Consider the following 27,452-nt stretch of genomic DNA (forward strand, 5'->3'; position numbering starts at 1 on the left):
ACAAAAATCAGGAAAACATCAATTATGTCGACTGCTGTTCAGTTCTCCTAAACCATAGCACCTTGGAGGAAAGACTATGTATGAAAAACTGTATGTGCTTACAGTTTCATTAAAAAAAGAAGAAATTGTGTTTTGTGTGGATAAAAATTCCCTAAACCTTCTCAGTGTCAGACTGAGTATAATTGGCTGTCAAAGTTTTTACCTTTTATCCATACTGTCTTACCACAAAGTCTTCCAGTGCTGTACCATCCAGGTTTTACAAATGTGATATCTGTCACATATCACCTGCATGCGCACACAGTGAGACAGCTGATCTAAACTGCACGCACTGTGAGGTGTATAACGGATGTACCCCGACTCCATGCCACCAAACTGTTACAACCTTGTATGCAAACTTGTCAGGAATCACTGTGGTGCAAATCTGATGTATTTACTGAAGTATGAAACTGTTCTTGTGTGTGTGTGTATGTATGACAGTAATGTTACAGTCTAACACTATATAACCTGAGCACTAGGAAAGAGGAGTACCTGAGATAAACAGATATTTGTTGCGGTGCAGTGACTTTAAAAACTTTATGAAGCCTCACAGTTGGACCATATGGTGCTGAGCTAAATGACCTGTGGATCAACTCTACCATGTGACTGATGCATTTATTCAACAGAGCCACAGTTGGGATAGACAGGTACACAGAAGGAGGATGAACAGATTAGGACTATAGGGTAAAAAGAGAGAGAGAGGGAGAGAACAAGAAGGAAGGAAAAGAATGAAGAGAGAGTACATCAAGAGAAATGAAAAAGTGATTAAAAAAATGAAAGGGGACACGCAGGGAAAACAGCAATGTGGTTCATCCACCGGGCAGATCATTAGGTCTGCTGGCCTTTGAGTCCATAGAGACCAGCTGCCAGTCATAAACCACCTGGGACTGCAGCGACTCAGAATACAAAGTTAAACAAAAAATGATCAAACACAGTCTCTGTCATATAACCTACAGTTTAAAGCATTCACACTCCAACTTTAACAGTATTTCAAAGAGCACAGCTAGCCGAGCTTAACTGATTTTAATGCTGTTTATTTTGTCAACAAAAGAACCCCACTGTCAGGAAGGTCTGAGGGTAGAGATGACCCCGGGCCAAGAAGCGGGGGGTGGGGTATACAAAGGTCATGAAAATATCTATGGCTGAACCTTATATGAAATCAAGTACAATAGTCTACGTACTAACTTAAGTGACAGACAATAGAGTTTATTTGTATTTAAATATAGATATGTGTTGAAAACACATTTTAACTTTTGCTCTCAAACCCCACCCCCTGTTGTGAAAATGGTGCGGTCGAAACATTTGACAAGTGAACTGCGAAGAACTCGCCGCGAACTGACTAGCTAAGTCAAAATGCTGAGCCGTTAACGATCAGGTCCACAACAGAAAAGCCAAAATGTGAACCACCAGGTATGACAGGCGATGCTGACCGAGGCAGAGGTGAGGAGCTACGTAGACTAGCAAGTAAAACTTTAGCTAGCTTAACTTAACTGACATAACGTTAGCACGTTCACTTAACAAAAACAGAGCAGCACTGTTCATAGAAAGTTATTATATTACAACCCGATGATACTAATGCTTGCAATTAGTGAATTGCTAGGTATAAAGTTTGCAAGAAAATGACCAGACTGTTCCTGTGATGTCTCCTTTTATGGTTGGAAATGGTTGTCAGAGACTCCGTCTGTGTCACTACAAGGCTAATGGCCAAGAGCTTGTTTGAAATTGACGGTATTGGTTTTAAAGCTAAGGGTGGGTGTGGATGAAAGGCTGAATTTGGAAAATTTTGTCCCACTGCCATAATTCCTGTCGGCAGCCCTGCAACCAAATGGCTGGGTTGTCATCATTCTTCAGTATAAATATTATGAATATTATTATTCACTACAAAGTTGTCTGGATAACATAGTTGCTCACTTATTTATAATATCCTGTCCCATTGATTTATTTCCAGAGTGACACATTTCCATGCCCTGCTATTTATTTATTTGTTTGACCAGACATGAGAATACAGTCACCAGCTTACACCTGGAGTCTTAAATATGATATTGTAACCAGTGCAGTGAAAACATTTGCTTAATACTGTGGCGCTGCACATAAATCACAAGTGAGGCTGATGGGAATGTCATTAGTTTTGCAGGTATTTATTATTATAATAAAGTTAAGGAGTGACAAAGTTGTTAAAGTAAATCCTAAAGGGAACTTAAAAAAGGAAAAGTCAATTTTACTTAATTGTTTGGGGACCATGAATATCTGTACAAAATTTCATAGCAAATTTATAAATTCCATAGTTATATAGACCAAAGTGGAGGACTGACTAAGCAGTATTTAGCATGGCTTAAAAGAAAATAAAAGGCATTAGAAAGACAGAAATGATGACTTAGGACAATGGCTACATAGACTGTGTGCAAAAGTAATGCAGCTTAGGAAGATGTGTAGGTTAGGACAATACATTGAATTCATCAAATGCCCTTGTTATGAATCCCTTGCTGACCAAAATTTACTCACATTGCAATTTTCAATAAATGTCTATAAACTGACAATAGCTGCACAACCAGACCACTCTAATTAAAGAGGACAAACATATCAGAAGAGGTCCAAAAAAAGAAAGAAAATACATGAACTGATGTATAAAAATATAAATATATTTGTATATTTATTGTTATTGAGGTAGACCTGATCATTTATCTTCAGTCATAACATCCATCCACTCATTGTTTGTAGTGGTGTGTGCATGTGGTATATTTGTTTTGTGTGTGGTCTGTCGCAGACGGGCAACAGATGAAGGGAAAAGAGGATGACAGAAGGACAGGAAGGGAGGAAGAGGCTGAAGGAAAAAAGAGGAGGAAGGAGGGAGGAGGATGGAGAAGCCTTATCCTCTTGATTATAGTGTTTATGGCATCTGGACAGTTGTTTAGCTAAGGCGTACATGTGTGCGTTGAGACCATGTATGTGTCTTGTGTATGTTGTGCCTCAGGGACACACCTGGAGTGTAGCTATTCTGTCTTTTAACTCAGCCAGCCACTGGCACATTTCACCAGCCTCTGTTTCTCATGACTTCCATTCCTCCCCCCTCAGGGCAAGTCACAAAGTCTCTTCAACAGCGGAGGAGCTGAGTGTATAAACAGGATTACAAAGTGCACTCAAATCTTTTTTTCTCAGGCTGACAGAGGAAAGTGCTGGTGTTGACCAATCCATTGCAATGCTCATTTTAGTCTAGAATAAAGGAATAGTTTGTCATTTTGGGAAAAAGAAACTTGCAGAGGGATATATAAGAAGAGTGATACCACTTTCATATCTATCCATGTTTAGCTTAGCATAGCACAAAGACTGGAAACTCGGGGAAACAGCTTGGCTCATGTAAACCCCAATAAAACACAACATCTTGTGTTACAAGCTAATCACCTCCTGGCTTTAGCTTCATATTTAAGTGACAAACATAGGAGTTGTATCAATCTTCTTATCTAACTCTCAGAGAAGACTGAGAATAAGTGTGTTTCCCAAAAATGTCAAACTATTGATTTAAAATCATCAACATGCCGGACAACTATCAAACACCATCCTAAATGCTTATGGACAGACATCACTAGAAATAAAGGCATACGCACCCTGATTTCCAGCATTCAGTCTCAGGTTAAGAAGAATTAATATTTTCCCGTTCCCACACCCACTTCAAAAACAGTTATTTTAAATATGTTTGGTATTGAATCAGATTTTCTAAATCCAACATTTGAGTCTTGACAATTCTCTTGATCCAAGAAAAATGTTAGACTAATAGTCGATAAAGTTATATGTCTTACTTTAAGATCACTTCATTAACAAAAGGTAGCTGACAGGATTATTGTTATACTGGAAACATTAACAGCAGTCTGTTGGCATTATGGGCTCCATCAGCAACTTCCCAGCTGGAAAAAAACTTCAAAACTGACTGAGCCTATTTTGACATTTATGGATACATTTGCAAATGAGAAAAACTGTGAACTTGTGAAATGTTCCATGTGCCTTTATAACTATAAAGTCAGCTGTTTCTTTTTTGTAACTCTAACTTTGAGCTGCGATGAAAGCCTGTGTCATTGTGCCTTTAACATCTAAGCTGGCAGCGCAGCAGGACATGGCCAGGCACCTGCCCCGAGCGCACAGAGCCATTTTCAGCCGGACTTTTTTTTTTTTTTTCTACAAATCAAACACTACAAAAAATAAAGAGTTACAGCATTGACCATATGGCTCCTTTAAAGCCACAGATTCCGGAAATGTCCCCCACAAGTCCGTCGTTATCGCGGAGGCGCACATAAAGGGCCCCGAGGGGCTGGAGCCGAATTGAAACCTGCAGGTTGGCAGCGGAGGTTTTTGCGCAGCGGCACTGAGTCGCATCTTCTCTCTCTCTCTCTCTCTCTCTCTCTCTCTCTCTCTCTCTCTCTCTCTCTCTCCCTGAGATGATCCGGGGCGAAGGAAAGGGTTGGGACAGGGAGGAATAGCTGGAGGGAGGGATGGCTGAATAACGAGGAGAGAAACACCCACTCCGGACTGACTGAATTGTATCCGGAGAGAAGGAGTGAGAGAAAGAAAGAGAGAGGGGGAGAGAAAGCGTGAGAAGGAAGAGGGACCCTTTGGGAGGCAACAGCAGCAATCTTTGGTATTCAGAGGATTTCCTTTGGGGATAAAAAGGACGCTTTGAATTGATGACTGGAGAGGTATGAAAGGCGATTTCATTCATGGTGCGTGTGTTTGAGTGCGTCGCTCTCAGGTGTGCGGCGCAGGAGTGTTTGAACACAACGAGTTAATTTGAATGAATGTGATAGGATTGACCCAAATCTGGCTTTAAAAACTAGATTAAACACCAGTCAGCAGCACTTTGAAATGATCACCGAAGACAAATATTGGCTGCGGTCGGTGAATCAAACTTGTGCAGTCTCACAAGCAGGTGGGGGAAAAAATCATTTAAAAATAAAACGTGTTGATTTTACTGGGCTAAAGACGTTTTTCTCAGAATAAAACAAGTATCATATGTCTGTTGCTTTAGCCCTTTAAAATGTGGTTCTTTAAAAACACTTGCATGGTGCATGTGTGCTGGGGTCGTCTGCGGTCTGGTACCGTAATTAATTGGCATTTGAGTGTGTGCAAAACTGTATCCCACAAATAGTCTAACAAGCCTGCACATCCAGCCTGTATAGACTGCTTAATTATATTAAGAGTTATGTTATACCCTGAGGATTAGCTACATGAGTAGAGAGAGAAGTGGTATAATTCTAATAATCTCAATTTAGTGAGATTAACTCTCATTTGTGTATGTGGACATTTGCATTTCTATTTGTGTGTCTGTGTTAGAGAGAGACTAAGATGGGAGATAATCATCTCTTTTCAATCCTTTTCATTTCCCTCTTCATGTCCTAAGGCTGATCTATGAAAAAAAAAAAAAAAAAATCAGTCCTATTTTACTGAGTATTTTATGCTTATTAATATGCACTGTCATTTTTCTGGCCTTTTGACACTGTCTGAATTGAAGGAGCTGGCTGTTCTTCCACTGCCACCGGGTTACCTCTACATCAGAGAATGATTCAATCTTGGAACAACTTTTGTTGCACGTGCTGTTTTATTCATAGGACTCTCAGCAAGGTGTATGAGAGTTTCCCCAGGAGAGGAATGATAAGATGTCTGTGTGTAATAATGAGTGGGAGACTGGAGAGGAGGTGGAGAGGTGGAGGAGGAGAGGGTCAGGAGAGGGAGAAAGGGAGGGAATGTGGAGGAGAGGGTGCTGAGAGCAAGAAGTGAGGGGTGAAAGGAGGAGATGAGATAGCGAGGGGAGAGGAGAGGAGTTGTGTTTGCTCTTGTTGTTGGAATATGGCATTCAAAATCTTCCCTCTTCTCACTGTCAATCAAACTTCTCTCTCCCTGTCTGTCTATCACTCTGTCCGTCATCCATCCTTTTTTCTGCCAGGCCTTTCTCTCTTCTCTTCTCTTCTCTTTTCTGTTCTCTCAAACAAAGTCCTCCACTGTTTCGCCCTCGGCCTGTTCTGTGTAGGCGGGAGGCTCGACCGCTGCTCTGCGGTCAGTCTAGACTGTTAGGCTACAGCTTTGTAATTGTATCAAAGTGGATATTGGACAGTAGTAACTGATTCCAGATCAGCGCCTTAGGGCCGCGTGGGCAAGGTGGGTCTTCTTGACCCCCTCTCTGCAGCTGAATGGCATTCCTGGTGTTTCTGTCACTGAAGCCCCTCTTTCTCTCTGCCCTCCCTGCCTTTCCATCTCACATTTTTTCTCTTTGCTTTTTCGTCATTTTCTCAGTATAATCTTTCCTCTCTCTGTGCAGGTCTAGGCTGCTGGTTTTGAGGATGTTGTCAACAGAGCAGATCAGGTGGTGTTTGTGGGCTCCACTGGTATTACTGGCCGTAGTTTCCAGTTTCCCCAGTAAGGCACAGGGTCAAGGTAAGTCATTTTTCCTCTTCTCCAATCTTTTCTTTCTCCTCGCTCTGCTTCTCACCCTCCCATCCCACTGCTACCCCCTCCTCCTCTCTTTCCCTTCCCCTTCCTCGTACGCGAGTTGTTATTCCCCTTATCCACCCCATTCAACTTTTCTTTGCCTTTAGGTCCTCCACTTCCCACCTTGGCCATTCACCCTCCTTCCATCTGTTCCCTTCATCACTCTTCTCCTCTTCTTCCCCTCAAGCCTCACCTCTCTGACCTCCTCTATCTCCATATCCTTCTCTTTTCCCTCACCAGATCCATCTGTGTCATCTCCTCATTCCTTTGTCCATCCTTTCTCTTTCATGTGGAGGCAAAATCCAATCAGATTACATCACACTCATGATCGTATCACCTCCATATCATTAAGCCATTTCACCGTGGCAGCATGGCAATGCTTGCCACCCTGCTGCCAGTGCTGACATGCTCCTGAGGGGTGTTGATAAATGTGTTTTAATGTGTTGTAACGGTGCGCTTCAAAATGTGATTTGCTGCGCAATATATAACGCTCCAGTGTGCTTCGCAATCAGCCTTGCTTCAGCAAGCCTGATTTAATCAAACTGAGTGATCATCAAAAAGTGGGCTGTTGTCTGTTTTGTACAGTGTGTTTTTTTTTTTGTCATGGATGTTACAAATCTGGATGCAGTCTTCACAAGAAACACACATTTGAGTTCCAGTTGAACATACTGTATGCTAATATGTCATTATGTGGCTATATTAGCATATCATGTGTTAAAACGCAACAGATGTGTGTTTCTCTGAATGAGATTCAGATGTTGTGACACACTCCTCCTCTTCTTACATATCTTTTAATAGAGTGACTTTATTGGCTTCAGACCTAAAGCCAAAGTACCCACTAATCTTTTCTTATCCTGTGATCAAGGTCTGGGGTTCAGGTGATGTAGATGTTGAATGTTATTATTTTGACTACTATTTTTGACTGAAAAAGTTCAGCGCCATATTCCAGCAAAAAGATCCCATCTCCTTTTCCTATCACGGTAGTGCGTGTGCGTGTGTGTGTGTTTGTGCGCGCGTGTGTTTGTGTTTGTGTTTGTGTTCAGCTATGTGTGCAACTGTGTGCTGTACATGAGTTCATGGAGTGTGTGTTTGCTATATGCAACCTATGAAGTGCAGAGGTAGTTATCTGGATGGAGATCATATGAAAATGACCCAGAGGGACACTTAATCATTGAGCTGACCCTCCTTTGTGTGTGTGTGTGTGTGTGTGTGTGTGTGTGTGTGTGTGTGTGTGTGTGTGTGTGTGTGTGTGTGTGTGTGTGTGTGTGTGTGTGTGTGTGTGTGTGTGTGTGTGTGTGTGTGTGTGTGTGTGTGTGTGTGGCTCACATTCCTTCCAGGATGTGGAGTCAGAGGAGCAGGGAAGCGACAGGTCTTGGTTAAAGGAACATTACACAGAGAAATCAAATCAAGAATTTTTTTCTCTCTTTGAAGTTGTTTAAAATCAATAACCAACATATGACACAAGCCTCTCATTGATCTGTTTTATGGATAAATGAATGGGGAATTCCATCCTAAAAAATTATTCATTTTATTACATTGATCTTTGAGAGGTTAGTTTTTGTTTCAGATCCATTTTGCTTTAGATTATGAGGCTGCTTTGTATTTTTTTGTATTGATTGCTTTGAAATGAAAGTTGGTTTTCTATTTTCCTCGTTCTTTCTCCTGCCCTCTTTTACTTCTAACTCTTTGCTTTCCCCCCCTTCTTTCTTCTATACTCACTCCTTTCATCCTTCTCGCTCTGTTTCTCCTCAGTTATTTTTCTCATCTCTGTTTCCCTCGTTCTCTATTTCTCGAAGAAGTTTTTATTCTAGTTGTCATTAGCAGTTCTGTAGGTCATGTTTTTCATTGCAGTCAGACAGAAAGGAGAGAGGTGAGACAAATTGTGAAGGCATAAATTAGCCTGGTATTTGATCCCAGTGAATCACAGCAGAACGTGGACGACCTCCCAGACACTATGGGAGCATGCCCTGCCCAATCCCTTCATTAGGGAGCATGTGATAGCCATTAATTTTTGCCCAGCCGGTCTCTGTAAGCTGCAACATCTGGTCAGCGGGGATTTGAGCTTAAGGATTAGAGTGTGTTCTACCCATTGAGGATGTTTGTATATACAACACAAATGTCTGGATATCATCAGGAACTCCCACTACTATCGCGTGGGTGATTCCAGGAAGGCTTATACTGCAAAAAATGAAGCAACTGACCTGCTATTTAGACCAAACAAGGCATATTTGTAATATTTTAAGTCCAAGAATGTTACTCCATTCATGCATTATTACATCATATTTAAGAAAGTGTTAATATTATTGTTGCATTTGAAATCTCTCAAAGATAGTTGTGACACATTTGCTTCAACACATAACTGAACAGATTTTACTGTAACATCTGAAGTGACATATTGTGAAATTACCAAAATGAAATGGCAATGCTGAAATGGAAATACTGTGAACTTAACTTGATAGTCTACTAGTCTGTTTTTTCCAGGTTACTGTACTAAGTGTGACTTCCTTATGTCAACCAATCCCGTCATCTATCCCATGCTTTAAATCAGGAATTACATTTTCTGTATTTACAACAATAATCTGTGCTTTGACACTGTGCCAGGTTCAGCATCATGGTTTGGCTGCAGAGTCTGAGGGGAAAGTTATTAGTTTTGCCAGTTTTTGTTAATAAACCTGACGATGATGTTACAAGAAAGATTTTCGAATCAACAAAGTAATTTGAATTTGTCCTCCAGGAACCATGAATATCTGTCAAAAAATGTCATGGCAATCCATCACATAGTTGTCAAGATACAGACACTCGAATCCAACACTGTCAGACTCAGGGTAGCACAAGGGATGAAAAGTCAGGAGATCACCAAAAACTGTGAAAACTTCCCAAATGAAAAGTCACTGAATTAAATGGGATTAATCCTGAGAGCAACATTAATGTCTTTACAAAAATTTCATGGCAATACATTGTGTTGTTTTTGAGATATCTCACTCTGGATGAAAGTGATGGACCGACAGTAAAACAGACCGCCGTCTGAAGCACCATGGCCTAACATACTCTCAGCAGCATTATATAATCACCTTTGCTAATGCACGTTATTTGCACTGGCCTGTATATGAATAGATCTTTTAGGACACAATATAGTCTGTATTGCATATAAAGCTTCAGTTACATTAGACACTCATTTGTTTGAATATCTGCGTGAACGGCTCTGGTGCTGTTCTTAATGCAGAAATTGAGCAGTGCACAACACAGTGGACTGTTGTTGCTGTTTCTTCTTTCACTGGCTGTTACTTTGGCCTTAAAAAGCACTGAAGAGGGAAATGTAGATTTTGTTCTCTGCTCAGTCCTCAGAGGGTGCAAGCAGTGACCTGGCACTTTGTGTTGCTGTTTCCAATGCAGCAGTGACAGAAGTAGGACTGATGGAGTAAAGATGCCAGATGGTGGATGTTTGCCATTGTTACATCTAAACTCTGACCTCATTGTCAAGAAAAAAATAATTGTCATGCTTTACTTTCTTAAGTTCTGTACATTCATTCCTGTTCTCTGGATGAGTCAGATATTCATTGTAAAGATGCTAAATGTGTGCATGTAGTGCTGTATGTGTGTGCGTGTGTGTGCGAGCTCTTACCGTGTGCATAGTTAATTATTGTAATTGATTTTGTTGATTGGCTGACAGCCTGGGTCAATTCCATGGTTGGGAACACATCACAACATTATGCGCTCAAGAGCACATTTACAAAGCTATTGCACCTTTTGTCTTAGTGTGTGTACATCTGCACGTGTCTCGATGCGCTTGTGTGTTTGTGTGGTGAATTTGTGGTTAGACGGCAGCCTGGTGAATTAGTATGAGTGAAAGTGTTGGCCAGTAATTTCAGTTATAATGAACAGGGAGAGAAGCCAATGATGAGAAATCATTTATTCATAAACATAAGAGAGAGGATGAGATGGAACAACCTGTTTTGAATTTAAAAACGGCTAAATTATCCAAACCTCGACTGCCGTCACCTCACCATTGGGCTGCTGTTGTTGATGGTAATCCAGCTTGTCATAATCATCAGCCACTTTGGACTAAATGGAGCATTGAATCGTGGGAGATGTGATGTGCAGGAGGCTCTCTAATTTTGCCCTCTTGTTATTGTCGGAGCATGTAGATAATGTCCTGTGATTGTAAATAAATAAAATTAACTTTAATTAACTGGAACATGAGCTGATGATGATTTTCGAAAACGGTTTTTGGACCAGGACTGCAGAGTGTACACTGCAGCCAATATGTGCATATTCCAAATGTTACAGTATGGGTGCCACGGTGTCGACAGTGATAGTGAGTGTCAGGTAAAGTAGTTGCAGTGTGACATATACATGTTTCCCAAAATCAGAGAGTGGGATATTGTACAGAGCCTGAAGTGACTCAGATTTCAGATTTCTAACAAATCTAGAAATAAGTGGAGATGATCTGGATTTTGTTCATATATAATTAAAGAAAACTCTTGACTTGAGTGAAACTAAATGGAAAACAATGAATTTGAATCCCATTGGTCTTTTGCACCTTCTTTAAGAGCTGTCTTTAAAGCATAATTACCTTTTGTTTGTTGTTTTTGCAACTTGGATCTTAACTTCGAAGGTCTGACCATTATATTTATCAATTGTGTTAATTTTACTTTAACTAAAGTAACTGGTACTGAGGAGAGGGGAGGGGCGGTATCGCCCCACTGATGTCTACTGGAGCAAGAAATATGATCAGAGAGACAAGAACTGTGCAACCAGATTATCTATACCCCATTACCTGAAGGTAAAACTAAAAGTGACCCTTCCTAAAACGCTGCTAATAATGTCTTATTTCACCAGGAAATTAGGCTGCATGTATTGCCAACTATAAACTGTAATGAATATTTACAGAAATTTGGGTAATACATTTACCTTTTGCCTTCATTTACTCCTCTGAAAAGTCGGATTAACCTCTGGGTTTGTTCAAAGCCAGTTTGATCATTGGTTTGCTTGTGTTTCTTACTCTCTAACAATTTTACTTTTGAATCCCAGTCTACAATTTAAATAACATAATTTAATTCTTGTTTAACCTTAGAGTAATGGATAACGCTACAAAAATATGACCCAATTATTGGAATTATCCTTTGAATACAGAATTTAATAACTTCCCAACATATTAACCAGACCTTGAAATGGTGTGTGTTAGAATAGCGTATTCTGGTATTTAATATTTCATCCTTGTTTGATGTCAATCACCACAACCGTGCAGAATTAACCTAGTTAGGATTTCATGGTGATATTTTCTTTCACCGCTGGTTGGCAGGCATGCAGAATGTTATAGCTTTAGACTGCACATGAGGAGGGATCATCCAGCAGACTCTTAATATTCAGCAAGACCTTAAGAGAGATCACACACACACACATACTCTCACACAAACAGTGTGTGCACAATGCAGCAGAGAGATAAGTGTTGAGGGAAAAAGGCATCACTTACACAGGTAAAGTGATAAAAGACAGAAAAAAGGCGTTAAGCCACTAAAGGAGAGGAGTGGAAGAGTGCAGAAGAGGAGAAGATAGGATAAAAGAGCAGAGGTGAAGACAAGGAAAGAGGAGGGAAGAGAGTTTAAACCCCTGGATAAGAAGAAGAGATGTGATAAAAGAGAGGAGTGTTCCATGAGAGCAGCAGAGGAGATAAAAAGAGCAGAGAGGTGGAGAGAAAAGGAGTGGATCTGGGTTAAGTGCTATCTCGGTGAGCAGAGGAGTTCTTGTAGCAACGAGACAGCGACCACATCAAACGACGCGTGCTGCAGCGCTGAATAGGCACCATACACACACACACACACACACACACACACACACACACACACACACAGTTCCCTCATCTTCCTCCCTCATGTACAGTACGGTAGCTATCTTGTGGTGACAGTGCAACCCAGCAGTTGTCATCCATAAATCCCGAGTATTAGTGAAGCCACTGTCGCTTGAATACTGGCAGTGGAGTCGGTATTGGGCTAATCTGGAGAGAGGAGGAGGAAAACAACGAATTAAAACGGGGGAAATGAAGGGGAAGGAAGAGTGGGAGAGAGAAGATGAAGGAAAAGACTGGAAGTGGGGGGGGAAATCGAAGCATGATGGAAAGGAGGAGAAGGGGAGACAGTAGGAGGAGAAAGTGGATGGAGAGAAGGGGATGAGCGAAAGTTGATGGGAATGAGAAGGGAAAAGGAGGTTAAGGAGAGGTGAGGAGGGGATGGAGACAGAAGGAAAGAGGCAACTGGCAATAAATAGAAAGATTGAGAAAAGCCAGAAAGCTCAGAGAAGACAAGGGAAAGACATGAAGTGGAGTCGAATGGAAGTTGGATTTGAGAGATTGTTAGGCAAAGAAAGAAGAAAGAAAGAAAGAAAGAAAAGTGAGAAGAAGGGAGGAGGAGGAAGAGAAGGGATTGCAGATGAGAGAAACAAGATGAAAGGAAGCCAACATGGAGCAGAGCTAGTGAGCCAAACCAGGAGATGGGAAGAAGCTTGCAGAAGTTGAACCAGAGACAAGGAACGACGGGAGGGATGGAGAGAGGAGATGAAGTGAAGCAGAGGATTGGACAGCGAGCATTTACTCATCCATCAGGAGTCCCTGCTAGCTTTCTCTGCTGCTAATCCTGGGAAGAGGCATCCCTTCTCAAACTGGGGCGTCAAGCTGTGCTTGTATCGCCTTAACCCAGATAATTCCAGTTCATACTGGGCCGCCAGTTAAAAGACTTTTCTGGTTTACACTCCCTACAGAGTCAGGAGATTACTCAAGTTCATGCTTCAAATTAGACCCTTTGAATTAAGGTTCAGCTGCATGAGGCGAGGACGTGTTAAATATCATTTAAGAAGGGATTTCTATAATTTTCTGGCTCTCTGGGTTTGTAATTTTTTTTCAGTGACTCAGACTATTTACTGGAGCTAAAAGTTGTTGCTTAGCAGTAGTCGCAAAAGTTCTGCCAAATGGCTGGAGTTGCATTTACTACCTGGCAAGAAGCTTGCATACAAGGAGCTCTTGTGGGCTCGCTGACTCTGCGGGTGCAACTCTTTCAGATAAATGGCTCTGGTTTATGTGATATACTGTTGCACTATACGTGGATACGTATACGCTCTGTAAATTTAGGGGAGAGTTTAAGCTATCTTGCCAGGGTTTCTACAGTAATTCCACAAAGTATTTTATTGTGAGATACAGAGAGTGGATGTCTAATGTGTTTCACAAAAGCGTCTTGGCACTTCGATTCAGAGAGAGTGTGTGTGAAATGTTGAGCTCCTGGATGATATTTATGGCTGTACAGGGGTAAACAAGAACAGACGTGGCGGTTAGTGAAAGGTAATTTATATCAGAGACCCCCATGTTCTGTCAGCATCCACAGCTATTGGACGTATAGCGTCCATATTCATTAATCATAGCTGCTGTATCAGGAATTGCCTCCGTCTAATAGACCTTGACATGCATTCACAGCATAGGAGAGAGTCACGGTCGGCCTATACATTTTTACAACAGTTTTCTATTACAAATTAGTGTGTGTGTGTGTGCGTGTGCGTGTGCATGTGCGTGTGTGTGTGTGTGTGTGTGTTCATTGACATGCAAAGCAAAGATCAAGTTATTCAAGGCAATTTTCACCTGGTTATTAGTACCCTGTCTGCCAACTCAATTCACCTACTATCAAGCACAAACTCAATGATACCAGGGTAATAATCTACCCAGCTTTATCACAGACTTAAATTATTCATAGATTCTTATTGTGTGGTGTAATTATACCGTTTCATCCTATGCATTTTGAGCATTTGAAAGGAGTGAGCAAAATGGAAAACTGTGAAGTGCTGCACTGTGTCTCTGCAATACGATCAAGCAGCATCAGAAGATCTGGTGATGAGAAGTTCAAGACGTTGTCCTCGTTTGGCAACTTGAGACTGGATTCTGTTTTTCAGTTGTTTTTCTTTTGGCTTCCAGAAAAGTTGGGACTTGACATTAACTTGTGAGGTAATACCATGACTAAAATTTTAAGGATGTTTGGAAGGAAAGTTGTGTCTGATTCAACTAGATAATAAGCATACTAGCATATTTATGATAACAAAAGTGGACTGAATCTTCAGTTCATAACTTTTCTTGTCCCAGCTTGACCTAAATTTTGATACTTTTTGTTTCACCTTTCTTAGATATAGCCTAAAAGTTGTCACTCAGTTAGCACACAAACTTGAAGGACAAACTTGAACAATAAAGTTACATGTAATCACTTATTTGTTGTATAACCAGGAAAGAAATTACCCAAAAAACTATTTTTTACAATAATTACTCATGATGAGTAAGTAGAGGTAACCGTGAAGTGGTAGTTAACCAAGCTGAGCTCCGCACTTCTGACTTTTCCACCAACAATATAAAGCACTTCAGGAAATACAGTGCCTTGACTTGATGTCTCGATGTCTGTCCTCATCAGCAAGTGAAAATCCTGCACAGTACACCTCAGGTTCGTCAACATCATATCACCTATTTTCTCTGTAGATGCTCTCTCTCCTAAATGCCTGATGTACAGTCTTTACATGTCTGCACTCACTCCTGTATCTGACAGAGCAGCGTCTGTGTCTGTACACTGAAGGATCACTAATTTGGGTTAATCTCTGAGGTCATTCAAACTTTATTCTTAAAGGGATTCTTTGACTTTTAAAATTGTAGTTCATTATTATTATTCTCTAGGCACAGAGTTTTACTCCGGTTCTCCACTTACAGATTCCCGCAAGTTCTTTCTGGGACTGATATGCATCCAGTGGGGGATATTAGTCAAAACATGTCAGGTTTTCTCAGTTATATTTCTCTTCGCAGTTACAAGTAAAATAGAGCATGGAGTTCCAAATGATGACAGAGAAATTGGGATTTATTTAAAACCTATTCAGTTTTTATTACAAAGTAATAAAAAAAATTAATGCATCAGTCATACAAATCTTTTGCGACTCCATCTACATTAGGACCCCAGAGTTAGTTGAGTGCACGTCAGATCTTTGTTGAACACATCCAGTTTGCCTTGTTTTTAAAGAGTGCTGACAGGTAAAGAGGCTCTACATCGGCCGCGTCATCAGACTTATAGATGACAGTGTCCGCTCATTTATAGAAACGTAGAAAAATATTAAACACCAGTGGATTGTGGTGAATTCCTTGTGCATATAAACTAACATAGAACAATAAAGCAAAACGGTGAAATGGTGATATGTGTCGCAGACATAAAGTTTATGCCAGTGACTTTTGTTCTCATCTGAGGTGAATTTGTAGTATTCCCCGATACTACATTGTGGTCTCTCTTGCTTGCTGTGTTGCCGCTGTGTGTTCTTGTCTGTCAACAGTCAAATTCTCTTCTGCTTCTCTACCACTTTTTGTAAGAAGCCACAGACTGCACAGACAAATGTGGAGAATGGCTGCTGTCACCATTTTTAACTGGACTCTGCAGATCTGTTTTCACTGACAGAGAGCTGGAAGGAACAGCGAGCTCCTGAGGAAGCCGCTATACGCCATTTATTTCTCCACAATACAGTATAGATCAGAAATCTGCACACAGACACACGTACACACACACACTAGCACAGGTAAAAGCCCCTGTGTTTTTTTATTTTGTTTTTTTTTTTTAAATCATCCGTCCTTGTACAAACTTTCTTTTGAATGTACCTTATGAAGAGAATTTGACTGGAAGTAGTTTCATCTAAATCTCTGCCGTTTTAAACCTTTTTCATGCTGTTTTGAGCTGAAGCAAATTAAAACTGAGCTGCATGCCATATTGACCTGCTTTATGTGTTGCTCTCATAATTTTTGCTGGAACTTCAAAAGTGAAACTCACTCAGCCCTCTCTCTGTCTTTTTGTCCATCCATTTATTAATTTCTCTGTTTGAGTCACTTTGATTTGTGTTAGATTTTGCCGTCTTGGTGGTGTATCTGGGTTTCACATAACTATTGGCTTCTTGTCATGTTAACATGTATTGATTGGTGGCTGGGATAATTTTAATTAAAACCATTTTCTTTCAGCAGCGTGTTATTTATTTCAAATCAATTCCCTGGCTTTATTGAAGCCGATTTAAACGTGGTTAATTGTATTTTCAGTTCCAGCTCCAAGGCGGCTGCGTTTCAAGGTGCTGAGCCCAAGCAAACTCCTTGCCTCATGGAAGGAGCCCAAAGGAGACTTTGACAGCTATCTGTTCCTCTACAACAGCATACCAGGTAGGATGATTTTGCTGTACAGAGACACATGCAGAACACGCACATGCAGAGAAAATACGGAAAAGAAGTGACACTTGACTTTGAATTTTTGGGGGGAGGATCCCATCATGACTTGGATTTTCTGTCTGTCAGGAAGGATTATGTAATTTACTTCTTATCAAAGCTCCTTTGAAGGGATTACACTCTTGAGAGATATGGGGGACTCGAAGTTTGTCCTGCACCTCTGCCAAGTTTGAGACAAAGGAGTGTTTTTGCTGCATAGGTGGAGCCTGTCAGCATATTTGGAAATGGGACTGATAGGAACACAGGACAGAAGACTCATGATGGAGTTCAGTCCAGAACAGCTGAGTGACAGCGGCAGCAATTGTAGTCATTCATTTAGAATTAAACAGCATTTTCACTGTGTGGCATTGTGACCATGATGGACGCCTGACGTCCTACTTTTATCCTGCTTCTGTCAGGAGTTTATCATTGTGCAGACACGGGGCATGGCCTTGTCTTTTTCTGGGCATGGACAGTGTAGTCAGTAATCACTGTAATTACCACTGTCATCTCCTTTTTCATGTTATCACAGTGCACCTACCTTCACAATCATACACCTCCTCTTACATCAGTTCCTTAACTATTGCCGCACCACTGCCTGCATTTGTTCTGTATTAATGCTGTGCTGTGCTGCAGACGGTTCCTTTGCAGGCATTGTTAGAATGAACAAGTAGGACTGAATAAGCACTCTCTAACATAGAACTTGTTTGTCGCAAACAACCCTTTGCGAGAACCGCCTCGTCTGACAATTTCTTGCTGCCTCCGACAGCTGAAAATAACAAAAACTGAAATTTATGACCCTTTCCTCTCAGGGAAGAGTGCAGCAGTAGGCATTCAGCAAATTCAGTACGAAATTGGACTTTAACAGCATCCTTAGTGTATCCATACACAATTTGGTTAATAACGTCTTATTTGATGAAAAGAAGGATGAGCACACAAATACTTGCTTTGTGACCTGATGTCTTGTCTCATTTGCCCCATAGTTTGTCTGAGTCAGAGGAAGTGACCAATAGGCATAGTTAAGGTTGTTAAAACTGGCTGAAATCATTTTGCTGAGACTCTAAACACCATCTTATATCACAAAAGGTGCTGTCAGAGTGGCAGCTAACCTTTTGGTTCGACATAATGTTCTTTTTCCCCCTCAAAGTTTATGTAAAAGAGCAACCAAAGAGCAGCTGGAAAAGGATTCAGGTTTAAGGTCGAAGAAGATGTCTCATTTTTGCCAACAAAAATGACTTGCTGAGTTTTTTCTCAATGTTTTTTTCTTTAAAACACTGTCCCTTGTAGACGTAGTAGCCCATGTCTCATTGCATCAAAAATTGTTTTAACTTTATCCTCTGTTTTTCTTTCCAATGGTTTTATTTTTTTGTATTTTATGACAGTGCATGAATTAAGCTAAAATAAGCACTTATTCGAAGTCTGTTCTATAGCTTGCCAACAATTCTGAAATTCAAATCGTGTGGGTTGTGTCTGTGTGTACTTGCATATTTGTGTGTTAGCTATGAGCGCCAGATGTCTATATTTACTCTTTTAAATCTCAGTGGAGATGAAGCCAAACCTAGCAGAAAAAAGTCCAGTTTTCACTGTATGCAACTGCAATGTATTGTTATAATGTTGCTGCATGTAATTGGTTGCATAATAATTGGTTTCAAGCACTGGAAGGGTTAAGGAATGGTCTGGATACCAGTTGTGATGTCTGACGTTTAAAATAGACAGTAGAACCTACAGCAGCCTACTGGGAAGTGAACATAAATGTGCAGACAGTTGCAGCACTTTGGTGTTGTTTTGCAAATCTGGAGTTGGTGGTCATGAGTACACAAGTTAGTTCATCATAATAACACATTTTAACTATTCATACTAACTTATGACATTTTTAACTTTGTGTAAACAAGTTTTCCTTTGCCGTATCATCTGGCTTGGAAAATGTAGACAGCCAATCAGAATAACGAGTTTCCCAGACACTGGTGGTAAGTGGGGTCACTGGTGATTCACTTATGCTCGCTGAATTTATGCTAACAGCTTCAAACTGTTAATGACGGATGGATCCGTCTGAGATGGACTGTTTGAGATTCTGTAAAAACAGCTGCATAACATCAGTGGCGCTGGGACTTCAGGTAACAAATGTGTGCTGCTATTTAAAGGTGCTATATGTAAGTTTTTGCTACCGCTACATAGCCAATGTTACTATTAACAGCTGTTTATTTAGTGTAGACTAACTAGCTGTTTTGGTAAACATACATCTGCTTAACCAACCCACAAAAAAAGCAGCAGCACCTGGTGCTTTGAGGGTCAATCCTGGCTGCCAATGCTACCTGTAAATAGATGCTAAGCAATGCTAATGCTACAGTTGAACTGGGTCCCAGGACCACTGGAAGGATGTGTCACTTTATATATAGGTGTACAGGGTTTTTTTTAAATCATGTGCATGACCATACTATTTATTCTATAATTGATCAGACTATGGTGAAGTCAGTGTTTGTTTTTAATTATGTCTAATTTTGCCCTTACCTGTGGCTTTTTTGTAAATTATTTTTGCCTTAAATGCATTTTGTTGACCACTATAAAGACAAACAACATGGCTGTGTTTGCTTTCTAATGGTTAAACCAGGCCTGTTATGCATTTGTGCTGAAGCATTCTTGTTATGCAGGATGCCATGAGTTTCCTGCCAACCTTTTATATTTATTCTGTTTTAAAATGATTCTGACTGCAGCTCTGAAAACAAGTAAAGGATCAGTTCTTTGCTATAATCTTCTAAAATCTTCTTAATTAAACTTAATATGGGGAGATAATGATTTTAATGAGTTTTCCACAAATGAGTCATCCCACATGCAAGCAGTTTGGATATCATGGAAATAAATGTGATCAGCATTTATGTTGTTTCAGCTTCAGTCCTTGGCCACAGGAAAGCAAATTTCTAAGACTTTTAACTACTTTAAATGAGTAGTTCAACATTTGGGGAAATACACTTATCTGCTTTTTTGCCAAGAGATGAAAAGATCAGCAACACTCCTGGTGCCAGGAGTTGATTATCTTAGCTTAGCATAAAACCTGGAAGCAGGGGGAAACTGCTAGACTGGCTCTGTCCAAAGTATAAAAATCAACCCTACAATCTTAAATACATTAAATAACAGGGAGTTTGCATATTAAATCTGTGTTTTAATGTAATCTGCAAACTGAAATGTAAAACTGGAAAGGTGTGGCTTTATGGAGAATTACTTGCTGTAACAATTACCAGAAACTGAGACACATTGTGTTAATTTGTTAGCTTCTCAGGTGCTGGTAGGGGTATTTACTTTACTTTACTTTACTTTACTTTACTTTAGGCTACAGTAGCTGTTTCCCCTTGTTTCCAGTTTTTGTGCTAAGCTATGCTAACAACCTGTTGGCGGCTTTATATTTAGCACACACATGTGAGAGCAGTATTGATCTTTCCATTGAAGTCTTAGTAAGAAACTGAATAAACATATTTCCCACAAGTTTGAACTATTCCTCTAAGTCTTAATGCCTCACACCACACATTAGGCGTTCTTCAACACTTTCAGCCTGAGAAAGAAATGAGAGAGGATGATTCACCCACCACGTGTAGAAAATGATAAGAACCAGTGGTTTCCATTGAGAAGTCTAACCAGGTAATTGCAGGTGAACTCTTTGATCCATTACTGATGTTACCTAATAAATCCATTTCAGGAAAGGACTGTGAGGAAAGTTTAAACAGGATTGTTTAGCTCTGAGAAAACTGAGACATGCACTCTTATTGCTTGCAGCAGTTGTCATATGGTGACCAAGTGAATGTCTGCCCTTCAACTTCACTCCTGATATTTGACAGTGGTTTGGTTGACCTGCACAGATTGAGGTTCCAGTTTGTGGTGTGAGCACTGATCTATGCATTTACCCCACCTGACCTGCCGTCCCCTTCAGTAGGATTTATCTCCTTCTCCTAAAAGTGTTGTTAGTCATCACCCTGCCGGGACAGGGGACAGAAGAGCCGGGGAAGCACACACACACAAACCTTATTGATGTCCGGTCAGAATTACAATGGGGTGATAATGTGACTTGTTGGCCTGATGGGGATTAACTGCTAAGAAAAGGACACACACACACACACACACACACACACACACACACACACACACACACACACACACACACACACTTGCTCCTTCAGGAGAATCGATAATTTATTTCAGGGACAAATTGTATTTTCCTGACCCCAAAACCTAAAACCAACTCTAATCTTTGTTATTTCTCCAAGCTTCCCCCAGTAACTCTAAAAATAAAAAACAGCAAAAAAATCAGACTTAAGTTGGGACCCAAAAAATGTCTTAATTTTGGAGTTTTTTCTCTTTATTTGTCACTTCCCAATTTTTGTGAGAATACACAGTATACTTCTTACAAAGACAGAAATACAAACAAAGAATAAAATATTTTGACCTTGAGCCTAAGGTTTGCCTGTCTTGGGAATGGAGAATGATAATCAGCTCTTCTGCTGAATTAACTTCATATTGGCTTGGTCATGAGAATACTAATATTTTGCTTCCAAGCAACTGGATAGGAACAAGGAAAGAAAAACTTGGCTCAACATATCCACAAGTCTAACCTTTGCTCCTCTGCTTCTTCTTCTTCTTCTTCTCTCTGTCAGGTGGTCAGCAGAGGGAGATCATCGTGTCTAAATCTGACACTAAGGTGTTAATAACAGACTACAACCCCTCAAAAGACTACACTGTCAATGTCATCGCTGTCAGTGGCAGCGAGCAGAGCAGACCACTTCAGGGCAGACATAAAGGTTAGTTCATGTTTATTATTGTTTGTTTCTATTCTATTCTATTCGTGTATTGTATTGTGTTGCTCCACATACTCTGTTCTGCTCTACTGTACCCTACTCTTCCTCTCTATTCTGTTATGCCCTGCACTACTCTAGTCATCAATTTTACTTGACACTACACTACTATACTATTCTCTCAAATCTTTTCTGCCTTCTTCTCGTGTCCTCTCCTCTTGTTTCTTCTCCTTCCTTTCCTCTCTTCTAAACTGTGTTCTGATATGAAAGAGTGTACTCCCCTGTCTCGTTTCCTCCCCTCTCATGTCTTCTTGTTTCCTATCCTTTCTCTTTTTTCTTCTCTCCTCCTGTCTTCCCATTTCCTCTCCACCCCTCCTGTTTCTTCTCTTATTATATTTCCTAATTTTTCCTTTCCTTTCCTTTCCTTTCCTTTCCTTTCCTTTCCTTTCCTTTCCTCTTTCTTCTCCTCCTTTCTCTTAATTTCCTTCCTCTCCTCTCTGTAATGCTGCTCTCTGTAATAAGCTTTGTTCTGATGCGCCATATTCTACTTTTCTTTACCATATTCTGGTCTATTTTCTGCTCTTTTAATCTTCCATTCTCTCCATGTTCTGCTCTAGTTTAATGAGTTTTCTGTGTATCTACTCTGTATATACTGTATGTGCTTTCCTTATTAGCATATGTAGACCCAGAGAGCGAAGGTACTCTCTAAAATAACTGCTCTTTATTCTATGGGATTTTGCTAACATGTCATTGATCTGTTCTGTCTGCTGTAGCTGAAAGAGGTAAGACTGACGGAGGAGACAAGACCGAGCCCCAGAGGCTGACTGATTCAGTTGTACCTCCAGAGGATGCCAACGAGATCTCTGGAGGTAGGACAAATGCACACAAATACTGTTTCCAGGAGAGGAGGCTATACACAAATCCTGTGCTCACACAAACGTATAAATAAAGTGAACTGCGTTGAGTATTACTGTTGCTTAAAGAGTCCTCCAGTCAGTTGCCATAGTGATGTTTGGAGGTAGGAAAAACAGCCGCTGGTGCTGTCTCTGACACCAGCTCCATAGATCAGAAAAATCAGAGTCTGGTGACCGTCCATGTCGGTTGGATCTGACTGTGAAGTCATGCAGAGTTAATGTGCAACCGGTTAACAGCAAAACTCAACTTTTGAAACAATACCTAGACAGACATGGTGTAGTGAGAGTAACGATGCCAAAACCATGTATACCTCACTGGTGAATCATTCCCAGTGGTGCTTTGTGGAAACTCTTTAGCATACTCAATGCTGAGTGATATTGTGACTACTGCTGTTAGACGATTAGTGACCCAAACTGTTCGCTTGTGTCTGCGTGGATGTTAATTTGACAAGAACGTCTGGCTCACTGTCTGTTTGTTATTGAAACCAAGATGTTCTTTCATTTGGCAGCATTCATGTTCTCATATTTAAATGTCTAACATTTCGACTTCTGTGAAATGTGAGAGAAGAAAGGAATGCATTCATTTTCTTGATTGAGAGTGCACTTTCATAGAAACAATCCTCTATCTGTTGATTTTTTTACCATAACTGCGAGTTCAGTGGGTGAATCTTTGACTGTGGAATAATTGATCGCTTGTAAAATGGTTTTCTCTCTGTGTGTGTGTGTGTGTGTGTGTGTGTGTGTGTGTGTGTGTGTGTGTGTGTGTGTGTGTGTGGTGTGTGTGTGTGTGTGTGTGTGTGTGTGTGTGTGTGTGTGTGTGTGTGAGGCAGCTGGTAAAGTAAAGTAGCTGGTAATTTTCAGACTCAGACATGAACGACGCTTGTGGCTGAATTTGAGACATCGTAATTGCTGATGATGTGTGAATATGATTGTTTTTACAAGTTTTAAATGTCAACCATATATGTTACCATAACTTTGTATCCTAATGTGTACACAAAGACAGAATCTCATTACTCGGTGGTAGGAGGCTTATTACTTAAGTACACTGGCTGTAGGCTGACTTATTATTTGGTCTTTGGGCACTAAAAGAATGTGGGGGCTCAGAAATATTCAGGAAGTTACAATAATTGAGTCTGGTTTAAAGTCCAGCCTCCACTGAACTGCTTACTACATGCCATCATTTTTAGGGACTGCAACCCTTTTATATTATTTGCAATATAATTTTACTCTGTAATGCTATATGTGCACTTCAAAGTTGCTGATGGAGCAAGAGAGACACACACACACACACACACAAAAGAGAGGGAGAATCACTAAGCAATTAGCCATGTTATTAAGTTTATTTGTAGACACTTCTTTGAATCTGTGAATACATAATGAATTGGTTCTGGAGATGGAAACGCATCGATAGTGAAGCAAAGCAAATGTCATAGTGAGGGCAAGCTGTGGTAACACTTAAAGTGCCTTGTCAAAATGGTTGTGGGAGTGTATTGGATTCACAATAAATAGTGTGTGATAGTCATACCTGCAGTATACAGTATTGTGTTTCTACACTACATACAATAAATGATTTGATTCCTCATATCATGACAATAGTGCACTACCATCATGCATTATGACATCCTTACAAAACGTATTAAAACATGAGCTGACACACAATAAAAAACTAAAAGTGATACTTTTATGAATAAGTAAAATCTGCCCTGTTATTTTACCAGAGATGGGGATTTCAGCAGATTTGTTTTCAGCTTCCACTGACTGATTATGTGGTTCACTGTGGCAATTAAAATCAGGTGTTGCAGTAAAATCTCAGCATCATAAACTGTGCAGTGACTTTTATTTTTGTGTTTTCGAAAGCCAAATATACTTTTGATTTGTGCTTTCTTCAACCGTAGAAAACAACATGATGTGTTAGAGTAGAATTGAGGCTGTTATTGTTTCGGTAAAATTCACAGCTGTGCCTCTGGTCCAACACATCTGGTTACACACATCCCAAGAATCTTTTATGTGAGCTCGTGCGGTGAACCTGCCTGCAGTGCACTTGATCACAAAATAGAAACTTAAACTGCAACCGAACCCAGACTGAAACTGTAACTTGATAAAGTAAAAACTAATGAAAGACTGTTGAAGTAAAGTAATGACTCTCTCCCACACACACACACACACACACAGGAACACACACACAGGCACACAGAGGTTTAGATCTTTGATGTTCTTCTTCTTTGTTTCTGTCTTGCTGTCCTCCTCCCTTCCTTCCTGTCAGTAGGTAGATTTATAAAGCTGGATCTCCTTCAGTCTGCTGTTATCAGAGCCACTCACCATTCACTGCGGCAGACGTGACCTTGATTGGTGTTCTGCCTCGTACCTGTTGGGGATTATAATAATATCCTGCTGTGCTTCAATAGAATCTGTGAATGTGCTGTGTGTGTGTGTGTGTGTGTGTGTGTGTGCGTTAGTGCCTGTGTGTGCAGCTTTGTGTACTGTAGTGAAGATGATAATGTCTCACAGTAGATCAATAGAAGGTACTCTTTTGTGTTGTACTGTAACATGTGACTGCTTCTCTCTCTCCCCCCTCTTTATCATGCTCTGTGTGTATTTATGTGATAATAGTAATGTCCCACGGTGCTCCAAAGAGATGGTGTTGTATGAATTCTCCCTCTGTGTGTGTGTGTGTGTGTGTGTGTGTGTGTGTGGTGTGTGTGTGTGTGTGTCTGTGTGTCTGTGTCTGTGTCTGTCTGTGTATTAGCAATGCTAACCCGGTTCCATCACTGCTTTGTTCCAGAGTAGTAATCAGCTCGCTTTTATGTCAGGGTGGATTGTTTACAAAACCTTTCATTAACAGCTGGCTCATACTCTCATCCCTTCTCTGATGTGTGTGTGCATGTGTGTGTGTGTTTGTGTTTCAGATAAGTCAGCTGTCTTTTTGCACTCTAGCCAGCTATGTGTACACTACCATTTATGTTATCTTCTTCTCTCGAGCAGTTTTAACGTAATGAGAAATTAGTTTGGATGGCTTATAAATAAAAAATGATAATAAAACCTGCAATGATATGAAATTCCCTGCGTTAAATACTATCAGTATTGTTTTTGCATATTACCTTGGTTAGCCAAGGTCAAAAAAATGCAGGAAATTCAGAGAAGAAAAGAATCCTGGCAAGTGTGTGTGTGTCTACATGTGTGCATGGGTGTTTCTGAGCACATTAGTGAGGTGGATTAAAGTAGAGGGGAGAGGGCCATTATCTAAAGGAAGCGTCAGGAAACTTCCTCCGCTCTCGGCAAAATAACTACCTTAGCCACCCACTTTTGTTCTAAAGATACTCTACAAATTACTTAACCGTATCTTGCAGAGCATAAACACAAACTGCTCTGAACTAAGTACAGACTCTCCGTTCCAGGTTCTTCAGATGAAACAAATTTTCTGTCTGCTTTAGGGGTGTCATTGACTGAGACCGACGCTGAGCAAACAGGAAAGGCTTTAAAGGGATATTTTATCTTGGTTTGTAGTTTGGAGTCTGTCCAGATTTCCCATATTGATGTCAGTCATTTGCAGTTCTCCACCCTAAAAGTCAATGATTCGAATCATCGGTCAGGGACTCCAGAGTCAAATCTCAGTTGGGAGAGATGAGTGAAGCATTTTTTTTACAGCCTCTAAATCAATCAGTGATCTGTGCACCGGATTCAGCTGCTCACTGCTGGAAGATGTGAAGAGAATTCCTTTTCTCCCTGAATATCAGTTTCTCAGTTGAAGTGTCTGACTTTTTCTGACTTTTTTTTTTTTTTTTTGCTGTGTCATTGTCTGCAGAGAAAAGCAGGATAAAATACCTTTGCATGCTACAATGATTGAAAGACTCAGACTACTGTTCAGGATAGAGGTAACGCTCAAATTATAAAAGACAAAAGCTTCATTCTGATCTGAGAGAACTCAGGTTTACTGTGATGCAACAGGACATCTCTATAGTTTGCACATTAACAGCTGAATCAAATTCATCTTTGAAATTTCCGATTGAGCCTGAGTCATTTTCTACTGTTAAATAAGGTGATATATCACTCTGTCAAATCAGCGAAGCTATTTTCCCATGTACTCCTTTTTAATGAGTAACATCAGTAACATCAGAGAAGCATAATTACTGTGAAACACATTCGCCTTATCCTCCGGTAATTACTATGAATACACAGGACACCTACTGTTTCCTTTTACAAGTGATAATTGAAAACTCAAATACAGTATCATGTGTAGAGCTTTTTTCTTTACACTGTTCAAAGGGAGGAGAGAGAGACACACACACACACACACGCGCGCGCACACACACACGCACATACACACAGATTTGGTAAATCATAAAGCAACAGAGACAGGCAGTGAAAAGACATCAATTTTCCTTATGAAAATGTCCATGGTTTTGAATCATCCATACATCTATAATGATATTCCAGCAGATTGGTGACTGAAAAAGAGAAGCTGCTTTATTGAGAGCACTGAAGTGTGCGTGTGGTTAGGTAACTGTACTCTTAGTCTTATATATTCACTTTTTGTGACCTATTTCCTGCTGATAAGATTAGTGTATTTGTTTATTTAGAAAGTTTTTGCTGCAGAACTACAGGACAGAATGACCACAACCACACAAGTAACTGGTTTCATTTCTCTTCCATCCACCTCATCGCTGATTAAAAACAATTCACGTTTATCATAGAAATATTCATTTCTCAAAGACATTTCTAGACATTGTCGTAAATCTGTTTGTTACAACGTTAAGGCAGATTTAATCCAAACTGTTTGAAAAAAAGGCAGTTACAGTAAAGGCAGGCCCTCATAACCACAAAATTATGAAAAAATAGAGACATAATAATAATGAGTGAAAAAAACATTTCAACCCCTTGTCAGCTGAAATGCCAAGCAACGTTCTTCATACCTTCACTTCCCATTTGTTTCTGTCAGTTTTATCTCTGCCAACAAAAAACTCTCTCTGGGCTACTTAATCAACTGGCTGCACTAATAAATGGCAGGTTCAGTGC

At 40.3% G+C, this 27,452-nt stretch overlaps 1 protein-coding gene across 4 annotated transcripts in view; it reads left to right on the forward strand.

Annotated features, from left to right (window-relative positions):
• The first annotated feature begins 441 nt into the window (after window positions 1-441).
• The window catches only part of LOC130172017 (collagen alpha-1(XIV) chain-like), a 140,662-nt gene continuing 113,651 nt past the window's right edge, over window positions 442-27,452 (forward strand). For 2 of the 4 annotated variants that reach the window (XR_008828221.1, XM_056380407.1), the window contains exons 1-5: window positions 4,480-4,721; window positions 6,338-6,453; window positions 16,589-16,705; window positions 21,388-21,531; window positions 22,299-22,394. Coding sequence is in view for 3 of the 4 variants with exons in the window: in XM_056380407.1 (XP_056236382.1) it covers window positions 6,360-6,453; window positions 16,589-16,705; window positions 21,388-21,531; window positions 22,299-22,394 (451 nt within the window). In the remaining variant the exon portion in view is untranslated. Of the gene's footprint in view, window positions 1,477-4,479; window positions 4,722-6,337; window positions 6,454-16,588; window positions 16,706-21,387; window positions 21,532-22,298; window positions 22,395-27,452 lie in introns of those variants that run through there. The other 2 variants (XM_056380408.1, XM_056380409.1) reach the window with 2 other exon arrangements.

The sequence above is a fragment of the Seriola aureovittata genome, chromosome 7 (assembly GCF_021018895.1).
Source record: "Seriola aureovittata isolate HTS-2021-v1 ecotype China chromosome 7, ASM2101889v1, whole genome shotgun sequence".
NCBI lineage: Eukaryota > Metazoa > Chordata > Actinopteri > Carangiformes > Carangidae > Seriola > Seriola aureovittata.